The 15,709-nt window shown below is 44.1% G+C and overlaps 1 protein-coding gene across 1 annotated transcript in view; it reads left to right on the forward strand.

Moving 5' to 3' along the window:
* Positions 1–3,573: 3,573 nt before the first annotated feature.
* Positions 3,574–15,709, forward strand: part of LOC126260617 (thymus-specific serine protease-like) — a 251,955-nt gene continuing 239,819 nt past the window's right edge. The window contains exon 1 of the mRNA XM_049957954.1: positions 3,574–3,601. Within this exon, the coding sequence (XP_049813911.1) occupies positions 3,574–3,601 (28 nt within the window). The remainder of the gene's footprint in view (positions 3,602–15,709) is intronic.

A 15,709-nucleotide genomic window follows, 5' to 3' on the forward strand; every position in this document is an offset into this window, starting at 1 on the left:
GAATATATAAATAAAAAATTGCAAAAAAATGTTGGGAATTTTCATTACAATTGAAAAAAAATCATCTTTAATAACTGAACTAAAATTTTGTAAAATCCCTGTGTTAAGTTGTAGCCCATATTCCAATAAATAATCTGTAAAAAGTTCAACTTCCTACCTCAAATACTTTGTGAGGAAAGATGTAATTTATAAGCGTTATTTTAACATTGCAAGTATAGGGCGTTCCGGAGCCCCTTAAAGAATGTGATTCTGATTCAAGTAACATATTAAGCTATCTGTGTAACCAGTCGTTTATCAGTGGAATATTTTCTGAATGGTTGAAATATGCTGAAGTTAAGCCACAGTTCGAAAAGGGAGATAAAGAAATAACGTCAAATTTCCGTCCAATTTCACTTTTGTCAGCATTCTCACAAATTTTAGAAAAGGTAATGTACAAGCAGCTTTATAACCATCTTATCACAAATGACATACCGTTAAACTAGCAGTTCGGATTTCAAAAGGGTTCTGATATGGGGAAGGCTATCTACACTTGCAGTGAAAATGTACTTAATTCATTAGGCAAAAAATTGCAGGCTACTGGTATATTTTGTGATCTGTCAAAGGCATTAGACTATGTAAATCACAATATCCTTTTAAGTAAATTAGAATATTATGGTGCAACAGGAAATGCTGCAAAATGGTTCAAATCTTATATCTCTGGCAGGAAACAAAGGGTGTTATTAGGAAAGAGACAAGTATTGAGCTATCAGGCGTCATCCAACTGGGAACTAATTACATGTGGGATCCCACAAGGTTCCATCTTAGGGCCCTTACTTTTTCTTGTGTATATCAGTGACCTATCAGTAACATTACCAGATGCCAAATTTGTTTTCTTTGCCCATGATACAAACATTGCAATAAATAGAAAATCAAGTGTAATCTTAGAAAGATCGGCTAATAAAATATTTCTGGACATTATTCACGGATTTCTAGCTAATTCTTTGCCACTAAACTTTGAAAAAACACACTACATGCAGTTCAGAACTTGTAAGGGGTGACCCACGAGTATATACCTAACATACGATGACAAGCAGATAAAGAAGTGGACAGTATTAAATTCTTGGGATTACAGCTAGATAATAAATTCAACTGGGAGGAGCATACCACAGAACTGCTGAATCGTCTAAACAAATCTCTATTTGCAATGCGAAATCTGTCAGACAGAGGGGGTATAAAAATGAAAAATCTGGCATACTATGCTTACTTTCACTCCATAATGTCATATGGGATTATTTTTTGGAGTAATTCATCAAGCCAAGCTAAAGTTTTTCGGGCACAAAAACGTGCAATAAGAGTAATATGTGGTGTGAACTCAAGAACATCCTGCAGAAGCCTGTTTAGGGAACTAGGGATACTAACTACTGCTTCAAAATATATTTATTCCTTAATGAAATTTGTCATTAAAAATATATCACTTTCTCAGACCAACAGCTCAGCTCATGGAATCAATACTAGAAATAAGAATAATCTTCACAAGGATTTAAAGTCACTTACTCTTGTACAAAAAGGTGTGCATTACACAGGAACACACATTTTCAATAACTTCCCAGCAGCCATGAAAAGCTTAACAACCAATGAAATTCAGTTTAAGAGAAGCCTAAAGGATTTATTGGTGGCCAACTCCTTCTACTCCATTTTGTGTGTGTGTGTGTATTTGGGGAGGGGGGTTGTATATAAAGTTCAATCTAACTGCTGCACCATTTCAGTGCAGTAATGTGTTCATTGTAAATAAGTATTGTAGTAGTTCTGTTATATGTTTATTACCTTACAAATAAAAACATTTTTTTTAATTTTAAGTTCAGCGTATTAATGTGATCCTAGTAAATGAGTGTTGCAAAATGATCCTTTCATATAGTGTTCATTTATAAAAAAAAATGACGATCATTCCACTTGTGACCTGCGGAAGGTACAGTAGTTTATTAGTTTTAATTGTAAATATTTGTGACGCACTATTGTTTTTCTGACATGTTCTACATCCTGGAGGACCTCCTCAGTGAGAATCAATTGGAATGAAAGTAAATCAACGCGTTACTGACTTTCTCGGTTTGTGAAGCGCTTTCTCTTGAATAAATCATCCAACTTTTCTGGAACTGTTATCATTTGTTTGTCTGTACATGTAGATAACATCTACCGATTCGGATAATTCCTTTATGGTGCGTCGGTTTATATATAGTGTAATACTCTGGAGACATATAGAATTGCTACGTCATTATCAGACTTCACCTGCCGAGAAACATTGTGTATTTACTGCTCAGAAAAACGACAGGTAAAGCACTTGACTGGGAAGGAATAACGACTCTGAACAAGGCGAAAGCGTCCTGTTAGTTACAAGGTAGCACTAAGAAAAAGCAATGTTTTACTTTGCAGTTCTCCGTCAGGATTACATAATAACTTAATTAAACTGTATGATTCAGAGACTTTGACACATTTCGTTTAATCTGCACAGACAAAAGATTCCGGCTTTTAGACATCTACAGGAGGAAATAAAAATAACGCTATTTCAGAATTTGTGAAACACGAACATGAATCTGTTAAATGCAAAAGGAAAAACAAGTGAACTTATTACCATATGAAGCAGCGACTCAGAGCACACGTAATCGTTAACTGAAGTTACTAACAATGTACGAGGTACTTAAATAATTTGCTACAGTTAAAAATCCAGGCCCTGGTGGAACGAGTGCTGTCAGATCTTGAACTGCAAGGATGACGGTTGTAAGGGAAAAGCATGTTGTCTGTGTAAATTAAATTAAATGAGTACAGGGCTGTATTTTCTGCTGTTTATAAAGGTATCAGTGACATTCCTCCGAAGATGAAACAGGCGTTATTCTAGAAACTTAATTTCCAAGGACAAAAAACATACTAACAGAAATAGAAACTGTTACAAAATGAACGCTTCAAAACCGACATTCCAGAATTTTCATGCTCCTTGACTTGGCTCTGAGCACTATGGGACTCAACTGCTGTGGTCATCAGTCCCCTAGAACTTAGAACTACTTAAACCTAACTAACCTAAGGACATCACACACATCCATGCCCGAGGCAGGATTGGAACCTGCGACCGTAGCAGTCGCACGGTTCCGGACTGCGCACCGAGAACCGCGAGACCACCGCGGCCGGCATGCTCCTTGACCACGAGATCGTTAGACACTGTGCACTTGTTCGGATGCTAGGTAAGGAAATCAGCAGGGCCCATTTTAAACTAACAACACCGATATTCGATTTGAATAGATTTAGGAAACCACAGAAAACCCAAATATGTATCTCAAGACGGTGATATGAACCCTGCTCCTCGTAAAAGTGGGGCCAATGCGCCACCTCGGAAGGTTCACAAGCTGTAATTATTGCTTCGTCGGAACTAGTTGGTCCAAGATGTTTATAGTCGTGAATCGACGACAGAGCACGTCCGGTTGTGTTAGCAGCGCGTGACAAGCACGTACCGCCACAGCTTCAGGCGAGCCGTGAGAGAGTAACACCGCCAGATAAAAAGCAGCGTCCGCGGCCCACAGCCACCTACTGTGCACCACCGCCGCCACCATGGGGGCGCTCGCTTTCCTTGTGACAGGTGAGTCTCCAGAGCAATTCCACCCTCTAACCGTCTACAGGCACGTCGTAATTTGGGACGGTACATGTCTTAATGCACAGAGGTTGGGAAATAAGCTGTAACGAAACTATTTAAGATGTATAAGAAGTGACAAAGAAACGCCTGTGACTTGCTGGAGGGATTGGGTAAACGACCGGACATTTTAAACAAGCTACTGACACATAGTATTAAACTCCGCTCCTCCCGAGTATAAACCTGGTGACTAAATCAATTATTTCGCTAGCTGCTAATCATAGTCAAGCCTGCATGATTCTTCCAACAGCCATTAGTCACGACCTTTTGATCCACTATGGTGGATGTTTCTGATTAAAACAGGGCCCCTCTTCTTTCGTACACATGACACACCCAGTGCATACACGGATAAGCCAAAACACTATATCTGATTAATAGTATGTCGGTCCACTTTTGGAAAGCAATACAGCTGCGATTCTGTGTGGTATGGATTTAACAAATCTTTCGTCTGTTTCTGGAACTGTATTGCTCCAGACGTCCACCCACAAGTGACACAGTTCCCGTAAATTACAGGCTGGCGGTTTGTGGGAGCGGAGCTCATGCCCGATAGTGTCATAGATGCGTTCCATCAGTTTCAGATCAGGCGAATTTGCTGATCAACATGTGAGTTCACTATCATGCTCCTGAAACCACTGTAGCACGATTCTGGCCTTATGACACGGACAGTTATCATATGCCCTCCGTGATGTACAACAACTGTCATGGAGTTTGTTGAGCACCTTGGTAACGCTCTCGCGCCGGCTAAACGATCCCGTAACAAAATGCACCATTCTCCGTTGGATCTTCTCAATCGCTTCTGCAAATCCATCCTGAAAAGGTTTCCAGACTGATAGGCAACATTCAAGAATCGAGGAATAAGTTCTTCATAAGCCGCAACTTTCGTGGATGAATTACATTCCCTTAAGGGGCTATTACGCTCCTGAAACCAATATAGCACGATTCTTCCCTTTTGATACGGACAGCTGTCCTATCGTCACCGTCGCGGAAGACATCAAGCTTGAAGAGATGCAAGTGGGCAGCAATAATGTTCACGTAGTCCTAAACTGTCGTAGAGAATTCAGATATTACCACAGGTCGGATGGGAGCCAAGCTGACTGCCCTCTATCGCAGAACTCCGCACTTGCCGTCCTCCGTCCATGCCACGTTGTTTGTTTCGAGTAGCCCTTCCCCAGCATCACAGCCTATCCAGAGACGACCATCGACATGGCGTAACAAGAAACGTCATTCATCCGTCCAGTTAACACGTTCCCACGGTGACACGTTCCTATTGAGCCAAGGTCCCATCTCGATGGTACAGTGCCCACTGCAATAGTAATTGACAGTGTCGTTGGATCAACATAGGAACATACAGGCTCGTCTTCTACGGAGTCACATGTTCAATAATGTGTTCTGGACAGAGTGATTCGAAACTCTTTTGGCGGCACAAGCATTGTACTCTGTGTGTCATATCTGCTACAGATCGCTTCACATAGCGGACCATTCTTCTCCGGCCTCCACGTTCTCAGATGACGCGAGCACTTACAACACTTACATCCACATCTAAATGACTACTCTAAAATTCCCAATTAAGTGCCTGGCAGAGAGTTGATCGAATCGCTTTCAAGCTATTTCCCTACTGTTCCACTCTTGAACAGCACACAGGAAAAATGAACACTTAAATCATGTCGTGCGAGTTCTGATTTCTGTTATTGAATCATTATGATCATTTCTCCTTATGTACATGGACGCCAACAAAATATTTTCGAATTCGGAGGAGAACGTTGGTGATTCAAATTTCGTGAGAAGGTGCAACCGCAACGAAAAACGTATTTGTTTTAATAATTGCCAGCCCTAATCGGTATCATATCCGTGATACTCTCCTATTACGCGGCAATACAAAACGAGCTGCCCTTCTTTGATCTTTTACGATGTCTTTCGTGAATCCTACCTGATGTGGAACAGAACCCTCATCACGCAGCAATGCTCTAGAAGAGGACAGACAAGCATAGTGCTAGTAGTCCCTTTGGCGGATTTGTTGCATCTTCTAAGTATTCTGCCAACAAAATGCAGACACTGCCTCGCTTTCCTCACAACATTATCTTTGTGATCGTTTCAGTTTAAGTTGAACGTAATTGTAATCCCTAGGTATTTAGTTGAATCGACATACTTTAACATTTGTGTGTGACCGAAACTAAACGGATTTTTTTATTACTCGAGTGCAGGACCTCAGTATATATATATATATATATTTGGGTGATTGCCATTTTTCCACCATACAAATATTTTGTCAAAGTCATTTTTCAATTGTTTTTGATTATCTCATGAATTTACAAGACAGTATGTGACAGCGTCATCTGCAAATAAACTAAGACGGCTGCTCATATTGTCTTATAAATCATTTACATAGGTCAGGAACAGCAGAGGGCCTATAACACTTCCTTGTGGAACGTCCGATATTACTTCTGTTTTACTCGATGGCTTTCCGTCAATTGGTTCAAATGGCTCTGAGCACTATGGGACTTAACATCTGAGGTCATCAGTCCCCTAGAACTTGGAACTACTTAAAACTAACTAAACTAAGGACATCACACACATCCATGCCCGAGGCTGGATTCGAACCTGCGACCGTAGCGGTCGCGCGGTTCCAGACTGAAGCGCCTAGAACCGCTCGGCCACACCGGCCGACTTTCCGTCAATTACTACGAACTGAACGATTAGAATCTCTTTCGGCTTTCTGTCACATTTCGAGTCAGTTTCGTTGGTGAAAATATTAAAAGTATCTCGCACTGAAGATCGCTCTAAATTTCGATCTCTTGTAAGACACCGCCGGTCTTGTGGCTTTTGTGTTCTTTTAAATTTGGCATGCTTTTTTAGTTGCTTGTGCAACAGCGTTATGACCTGCTTTGTGAACCATGGGGGGATCAGTACCATCACTTATTAATTTATTTGGTATATACCCAATTCCCATTGATACTATTTCTTTTAATTTGAACCACATCTGTTCTACGCTTACATAGATTGGAAGGAGAGGAGACTCTCTCTCTTAGGGAAGCGTCAAGCGAATATTTATCTGCTTTTTTAAAGTATGTATATTTTGCATTTATTTTTGGTGGATTTGGATGTTACAGTATTCAGTGTTGCTAAAAGGACCTTGTTATCACTAATATCTGTAACCGTCATGATACTCCATATCTGCACGTATTTTCGATAACATGTCGATGGTAGATTGAAGTCATCACAAATTATAATTGTATGAGTGAGGTATCTGTTTCATGTGATACTCAAGATTTCTTTGAACTGTTCAACAACCGAAACATCTGAGTCGGGAAGTCGGTAAAAGGAACCAATTACTAATTTATTCTGGCTGTCAAGTACAGCTTATACTCTATTAACTCACAAAAGCAATCTACTTCAATTTCACTACAAGGTAAACTAATTCTGACAGCAATAAACACTCCACCTCCAGCTGTATTTAATGTAGTCTTTCTGAAGACAGTTAGGTCCTTCGTAAAAATTCGGCTGCACATAGCCAGCTTCATTTATCTATTACGATTTGAGCTCCAGTGCTTTCATTAGCCCTCGGAGCTCTAGTTCTTTCCCGAAACAGTTACGACAGTCCACAATACCGACTGTTTCTAGGTCTACCCTAGCTCTGTGTTTTCCCAGCACCCTTTTAGACCGAAGCGCTTTCTGTATTTTCAAGAGACACTGTAAACCTCAAAACCGCCGCCGCTACCCGTGTAGCTGCTTCCTGTGTGTAGGTGACCCCTGCCCTATGAAGCGAAACCCAAAAACACACCATCCCATGTCGCAAATCGAGGAATCTACGGTCAGCCTACACAGTCGTAGAACCTTCTGAGCCTCTGTACCAAAGGTACGCAGACGATCCTATCGATAATTCTAGAGATGGTGAGCTACACCTTCATCTCACAAGCAAGATTGGCAGCCTTTACAACTTCAGCTAGTCGCCTAAAACGAAAGAGAATCTCTTTTGATCCAAAGCGACAGGCATCGTTAGTACAGACATGAGTCGCCACCTGCAGTTGATTGCATTCTGTGCTCTTCATGGCATTATGCTCACAGTGTGAACACTGGACTTTTTCTCAACTTTGGCAGCCACGTCCCTAAAGGCCTCATTACGTGCCTACCAGTAAAGTTCGTAACTAATACACTACTGGCCATTAAAATTTCTACACCACGAAGATGACATGCTACAGACGCAAAATTTAACCGACAGGAAGAAGATGCTGTGATATGCTAATGATTAGCTTTTCAGAGCATTCACACAAAGTTGGCGCCGGTGACGACACGTACATCGTGCTGACATGAGGAAAGTTTCCAACCGATTTCTCATACACAAACAGTAGTTGACCGGCGTTGCCTGGTGAAACGTTGTTGTGATGCCTCGTGTAAGGAGGAGAAATGCGGAACATCACGTTTCCGACTTTCATAAAGGTCGCATGGTAGCCTATCGCTATTGCGGTTTATCGTATCGCGACATTGCTGCTCGCGTTGGTCGAGATCCAATGACTGTTAGCAGGATATAGAATCGGTGGGTTCAGGAGGGTAATACGGAACGCCGTGCTGGATCCCAACGGCCTCGTATCACCAGCAGTCGAGATGGTTCAAATGGCTCTGAGCTCTATGGGACTTAACAGCTATGGTCATCAGTCCCCTAGAACTACTTAAACCTAACTAACCTAAGGACATCACACAACACCCAGTCATCACGAGGCGGAGAAAATCCCTGACCCCGCCGGGAATCGAACCCGGGAACCCGGGCGCGGGAAGCGAGAACGCTACCTCACGACCACGAGCTGCGAACAGCAGTCGAGATGACAGGCATCTTATCCGCATGGCTGTAACGGATCGTGCAGCCACGTCTTGATCGCTGAGTCAACATATGGGGACGTTTGCAAGACAACAACCACCTGCACGAACAGTTCGACGACGTTTGCAGCAGCATGGGCTATCAGCTCAGAGACCATGGCTGCGGTTACCCTTGACGCTGCATCTCATACAGGAGCGACTGCGGTGGTATACTCAACGACGAACCTGGGTGCACGAATTGCAAAACGTCATTTTTTCGGATGAATCCAGGTTCTGTTTACAGCTCCATGATAGTCGCATCCGTGTTTGGCGACATCGCGGTGAACGCACATTGGAAGCATGTATTCGTCATCGCCATACTGGCGTATCACCCGGCGTGATGGTATGGGGTGCCATTGGTTACACGTCTCGGTCACCTCTTGTTCTCATTGACGGCACTTTGAACAGTGAACGTTACATTTCAGACGTGTTACGACCCGTGGCTCTACCCTTCATTCGATTTCTGCGAAACCCTACACTTCAGTATGATAATGCACGACCGCATGTTGCAGGTCCTGTACGGGCCTTTCTGGATACAGAAAATGTTTGACTGCTGCCCTGGCCAGTACATTCTCCAGATCTCTCACCAACTGAAAACGTCTGGTCAATGGTGACCGAGCAACTGGCTCGTCACAATACGCCAGTCACTACTCTTGATGAACTGTGGTATCGTGTTGAAGCTGCATGGACAGCTGTACCTGTACACGCCATCCAAGCTCTGTTTGACTCAATGCCCAGGCGTATCAAGGCCGTTATTACGGCCAGAGGTGGTTGTTCTGGGTACTGATTTCTCAGGATCTATGCGCCCAAATTGCGTGAAAATGTAATCACATGTCAGTTCTAGTATAATATATTTGTCCAATGAATACCCGTTTATCATCTGCATTTCTTCTTGGTGTAGCAATTTTATTGGCCAGTAGTGTAGTGAACCCTCCCTCTGTGACTGACCACACTTGCAGGGCGGGAGGCTTCCCCTGAAATCTGCATCTGGATCAGGATGCTTATCGGACACGCTCAGCACCTGAAACGTGTCTGTCAGACAAACGGGCGAGGCCCTCTGATCGCCCCCCTCCCCCCCCCCCCCCCCCTCCCCGAAAGTCTTTCGCTGCCTGCCACATTTTGGAAGACCTCCTAGTCGAGTCTCAGGCGAGTAGTCAACCTCAATGCGGGCAGTACACCCACAGTGACGCCCACTGGCAACAGCCTGAAGCTATGTGATCGAAGCCAGCACCGCCTCGAGCTCTGAACGACGGGTCACCAGCTCAGCTTGCATCTGAACACTGCAGTCTTACTTCCTGTCCATCCTAAAGGCGGCGATTATAGACTCTAGACAGTTCTTAAAACGAGGAACTATGCCTGATAAGTACACATATATACAGTAAATTAAGGAGTTTAAACTAAAGAGCATAGAGAAAATTAAAGTAACTCGCTTCTTATGAGAAGTTGTGTACTACGACGCGATACTGCAGTAACGAAAGGTACCAGTCAACTGAATTTGTTGCCTACTCATGATATTACAGGCTTTCTGTCACTTCTATAGACACCGAGGACGGTTGCACTCGAACGGCCGACCACCTTCGCCATTACCAAGATGCTTGGTCACAAACTGCGGAACATACTCTCCCCTCGGTAAAGTTACTTATTTCAGTGGATTTCCCCATTTACGGCTCCTATCCACGCTATAATGATCCCCTCTTCATGTCTGCTTCGCTTATGTACTTTCCTTAAAGCGGTACATACCCGCAATGCCACCAGGTGGGATTCAGTGTCATGGTGGGCAGTGGTCATAATGTGCCGGCTCATCGGTGTCACTTCCTAATGTGATGTTTATGGTGAGTGTGGTGCTATGTTGTTCTATAAACGTATTGTTGTAGACGATTCTAGAAACGAAATAGAGGGGGTAAGAAGCTAACTACCGAGCTTAGTATCTCAGTCATACGAACAGATTACGACCAACAGCGAAAAACGCGCCTCACGAAACACTGGCGGAGGTCACGGGATGAACACAGGATACCTTTGCTGACCAATGCTAATGGTCAACTGTTTTTGCTTCACCTGCGTTAGAACCCACTATCTCCGCCGCTAACGGCACGAACTAGAGGAAGTTATCTGCATCAGCTACAAGGAAGAGATTTAATAGTTACATCAAATTCAAATCTAACCTACCTTAAATGTTGCATGGCTAGCAATGGAAACAATGGGCCAGGGATAATAGAATCACAAGTTATTTTCGAGACTACTCTATCCGTTATTGTGACTGTTGGAGGAAACTGTTAACAAAAGAAAAAAGAAAACAATGTTCCTCTATTTCCTCAGCACACATCTACATCTACATCACACTCCGCAAGCCACCTGATGGTGTGTGGTGGCGGGTACTTTCGGTACCACTATCTGACCCTTCCAACCCTGTTCCACTCGCGAACATTGCGTGGGAAGAATGATTGTCGGTAAGCCTCTGTATTGGCTCTAATTTCTAGAATTTTCTCCTTGTGATCAATACGCGAGATGTATGTGGGGGGACGTCATAGGCTGTCCGACTCCTCCTGAAAAGTGTTGTTCCGAAATGTCAGTAGTAAATCTCTTCGTGATGCACAACGCCTCTCTTGTAATGTCTGCCAGTGTAGTTTGTTTAGCATCTCCGTAACGCTCTCTCGCCAGCTAAGCGATCCCGTGGCGAAACGCACAGCTCTTCGTTGGATCTTCTCTATCTCCTCCAGCGGCGGGTAAACGTTGCACGCGGCTCATGAGCACACAGCGCTGCACGTGTGCTGCTCGCGTGCAATCGTCGAACGGAGCAGTGGCAACAGCCGGCAGGTTGCCGCAGTGTAGTTCCAGGCTAAGCTGCGGACGTTGAAGCGAAGCGACCATTACGCAGTGAATTTCAGTAACCGGAAAATTCAGAGTGAATCAAGGAAACGGAGAATTGGAGATTTGCTATCTTTTAAAAAGGAATGGGAGAATTAGTTTTTCTCTGTGCAAAAACGTGAAAATTGGAAATGTATAATATGTGACAGTATTCTCGCTGGTCAGCGGAAGTTTAATATTGAACGCCATTATAATAAATTTCAGTATGTTGCCGTTCTTAGTGCAATAAAAGAGGAATTTCTCAAGCGATTTGGGGATGTATCTTACTTATCCCAAGGTTTTGAATAGTTCTCGAGACAATCTGCTGTTTCTGTAGATGATATTCATCCCAGTTTGCAAATGGAATTAATAGGTCTACAGCGTAATTCTCGTCTGAGAGACAGGTTCCTTTTGGCAAGACGTGTGATAGATTTTTATCACGACTTTCCACAGCAAGTTTCCTCGTCTCCATCGTGAAGCCGCGAAGATAATGTCAATGTTTGGCTCGACATACGTTTGTGAGAGATTTTTTTCTTTTATGAAAATTAATAAGTCTCGGTTAAGAGCAAACATCAGTAATGAAAATTTGCGTAACTGTTTGCGTTTGTCTGTATGTAGAAATTTTGTTCCAGACATTAAACGTATTGTAAACTCCACCTGTGATAATTAAATAAAACGTATCGTAGGTAATAGGTACTCTTTCAAACGATGATTACTTTCAAGCACTCCTACTACCCTTATTCCTTCATTCAATAAAGCAGGCCAGGAAACAAAACGCATTACAGAGGAAGAAGCGGAGAGACGGTATGGTGGGGAGGGGAGAGAAGCGGGTGGCCAGCTTGCCCCTGTGTGCATGCAGAACACCTGTTAACTGTACACGTGCATGTGCACCGCACACGTGCAGAATTCCTGCCCGCCCCTGATCTCCTCTATCAGTCCTGATAGGGATCCCAGATAGTTCAAAAACACTCAAGAATCGGGCGAACTAGCGCCTTATAAGCCACTTCTTTCGTGGATGAGTTACACTTCTTAATATTTTTTCCGATGAATCTGAGTCTGGTGTCTGCTTTTCCCAATATCTGTTTTATGCGGTCATTCCATTTGAGGTCGCACTAGATAGTTACGCCTAGATATTTTACGGCAGACGCTGCCTCCATCTGTTTGTTATCAATAGTGTAGCTATACAGTAGTGGATTTCATTTACTATGTATGCGCGATATGTTACATTTATTTACGTTCAGGGTCAACTGCTAGAGTCTGCACCACTCATCAATTCTCTGGAGGTCGTTCAAGAAATTCTTACTGTCTTCTGGCGCTACTACTTTGGTGCAGACAACTGCAACATCTGCGAATAGCCTTAAAGAGCATCCGACGCTTTCTACTAGATCATTTATATCTATTAAAACGGCAACGGTCCTATCACACTCCCCTGTGGTACTCCGGATATTACCTTTACATCTGTCAAAAATGGTTCAAATGGCTCTGAGCACTATGGGACTTAACATCTGTGGTCATCAGTCCCCTAGAACTTAGAACTACTTAAACCTAACTAATCTAAGGACATCACACACATCCATGCCCGAAGCAGGATTCGAACCTGCGACCGTAGCGGTCACGCGGTTCCAGACTGAAGCGCCTAGAACCGCACGGCCACACTGGCCGGCTTTACATCTGTCGATTGTGTTCCGTTAAGAGTGACGAGTTCTGCCTCCAAGAAAGTCTTGCCAATCGCAAGTCTGCTCCCATACTCCGTAAGCTCGTATCTTTTCATCAAACGGCAATGCGGGACGGTGTCAAATGCCTTTCTGAAATCAAACGGCATCTACCTGAGCGGCGTTGCACACTGCGCTGTGGATCTCATGGAGGAACAGAGCGAGCTGAGTTTCACAGCATCTCTGTATGCGAAATCCATGTTGATTTTTATAGAGGAGATGTTCATTTTCCAAAAACGTCATAATTCTTGAGCGTAAAACATGTTCCATAATTCTACAACAGATTGACGTCAACGATTCAGGTCTATAATATAGTGGATCTGTCTTACGGCCTTTCTTAAAAACGGGAATGGTCTGCGATTTTCCAGTCGTTAGGTATCTTTCGTTGCTCAAGCGATCTACGATAAATTGCTACTAGAAAGGGAGCAAGTTCTTTCACATAGTCTTTATAGAATTTTATAGGTATCTCATCTGATTCTGACACCTTTCCACTACTAAGCGATTGTAGCTGCTTTTGTTCCGCGATCGGTTACCTCAATATCTGCCATTTCGACGTTCGTACGACGATTGAAAGGAAGAACTGTGTTACGATCTTCCGTGGTGAAACAGCTTCGGAAGACCGAAATCAGTATTTCGGCCTTCTTTGTGTTATCTTCCGTTTCGGTGCCGGTGTGGTCGCTGAGAGAATGAATAGATGTTTTTGACCCACTTACTGATTTTACATATCACTAAAATGTCTTTGGGTTTTACTCGGTCAGTTGAGAACGTCTTACGTTCAAAATCATTGAACACTTCTCTCATTGCTCTCCTTACGCTCATTTTCACTTCGTTCAGCTTTTGTTAGTCGGCTAGGTTTTTTCCTTGTCTTGAATCTGATATGAAGTGCTCTTTGTTTACGTAGAAACATGGCTGCATTTGGCAGACTACGTAAACTCGCCAAACAATCTACGCTGAAATTCCTAAAATCCTCATCAGCTAGATTTAGATCCTCTACACGATGTGGAAACAGGAGTGTAGTGTCCATTTAGCGCAACGAGTATTATTTGACCAATGTTTTCTCAGCAAAGCGTAAGTTTTGATTAGTATGTAAACAGCATAGAGCAACTTTTGTTTTAAAAAAAAGCTAAGATCTTTTAAAAAGGCATATGGTTATTTAATCTAAAAGTACAGAGTTTTAAAAAATGAATTCCCTGTTTTGATAAGTGGTACTATGGACCAAATCAAGAAAAAATTTCAGTAAAAACTGTATGTCTTAAGAGCTACAAGGACCTGATCATTTCTGCTAGTCTGAAACACATCTCTTATGCCTTTACTATTACGAACGATCTAGTTTAGTATGGCCCTCCTGAACCCATCTACACTCCTGGAAATTGAAATAAGAACACCGTGAATTCATTGTCCCAGGAAGGGGAAACTTTATTGACACATTCCTGGGGTCAGATACATCACATGATCACACTGACAGAACCACAGGCACATAGACACAGGCAACAGAGCATGCACAATGTCGGCACTAGTACAGTGTATATCCACCTTTCGCAGCAATGCAGGCTGCTATTCTCCCATGGAGACGATCGTAGAGATGCTGGATGTAGTCCTGTGGAACGGCTTGCCATGCCATTTCCACCTGGCGCCTCAGTTGGACCAGCGTTCGTGCTGGACGTGCAGACCGCGTGAGACGACGCTTCATCCAGTCCCAAACATGCTCAATGGGCGACAGATCCGGAGATCTTGCTGGCCAGGGTAGTTGACTTACACCTTCTAGAGCACGTTGGGTGGCACGGGATACATGCGGACGTGCATTGTCCTGTTGGAACAGCAAGTTCCCTTGCCGGTCTAGGAATGGTAGAACGATGGGTTCGATGACGGTTTGGATGTACCGTGCACTATTCAGTGTCCCCTCGACGATCACCAGTGGTGTACGGCCAGTGTAGGAGATCGCTCCCCACACCATGATGCCGGGTGTTGGCCCTGTGTGCCTCGGTCGTATGCAGTCCCGATTGTGGCGCTCACCTGCACGGCCCCAAACACGCATACGACCATCATTGGCACCAAGGCAGAAGCGACTCTCATCGCTGAAGACGACACGTCTCCATTCGTCCCTCCATTCACGCCTGTCGCGACACCACTGGAGGCGGGCTGCACGATGTTGGGGCGTGAGCGGAAGACGGCCTAACGGTGTGCGGGACCGTAGCCCAGCTTCATGGAGACGGTTGCGAATGGTCCTCGCCGATACCCCAGGAGCAACAGTGTCCCTAATTTGCTGGGAAGTGGCGGTGCGGTCCCCTACGGCACTGCGTAGGATCCTACGGTCTTGGCGTGCATCCGTGCGTCGCTGCGGTCCGGTCCCAGGTTGACGGGCACGTGCACCTTCCGCCGACCACTGGCGACAACATCGATGTACTGTGGAGACCTCACGCCCCACGTGTTGAGCAATTCGGCGGTACGTCCACCCGGCCTCCCGCATGCCCACTATACGCCCTCGCTCAAAGTCCGTCAACTGCACATACGGTTCACGTCCACGCTGTCGCGGCATGCTACCAGTGTTAAAGACTGCGATGGAGCTCCGTATGCCACGGCAAACTGGCTGACACTGACGGCGGCGGTGCACAAATGCTGAGCAGCTAGCGCCATTCGACGGCCAACACCGCGG

This window comes from Schistocerca nitens, chromosome 5 (assembly GCF_023898315.1).
Source record: "Schistocerca nitens isolate TAMUIC-IGC-003100 chromosome 5, iqSchNite1.1, whole genome shotgun sequence".
Lineage (NCBI taxonomy): Eukaryota > Metazoa > Arthropoda > Insecta > Orthoptera > Acrididae > Schistocerca > Schistocerca nitens.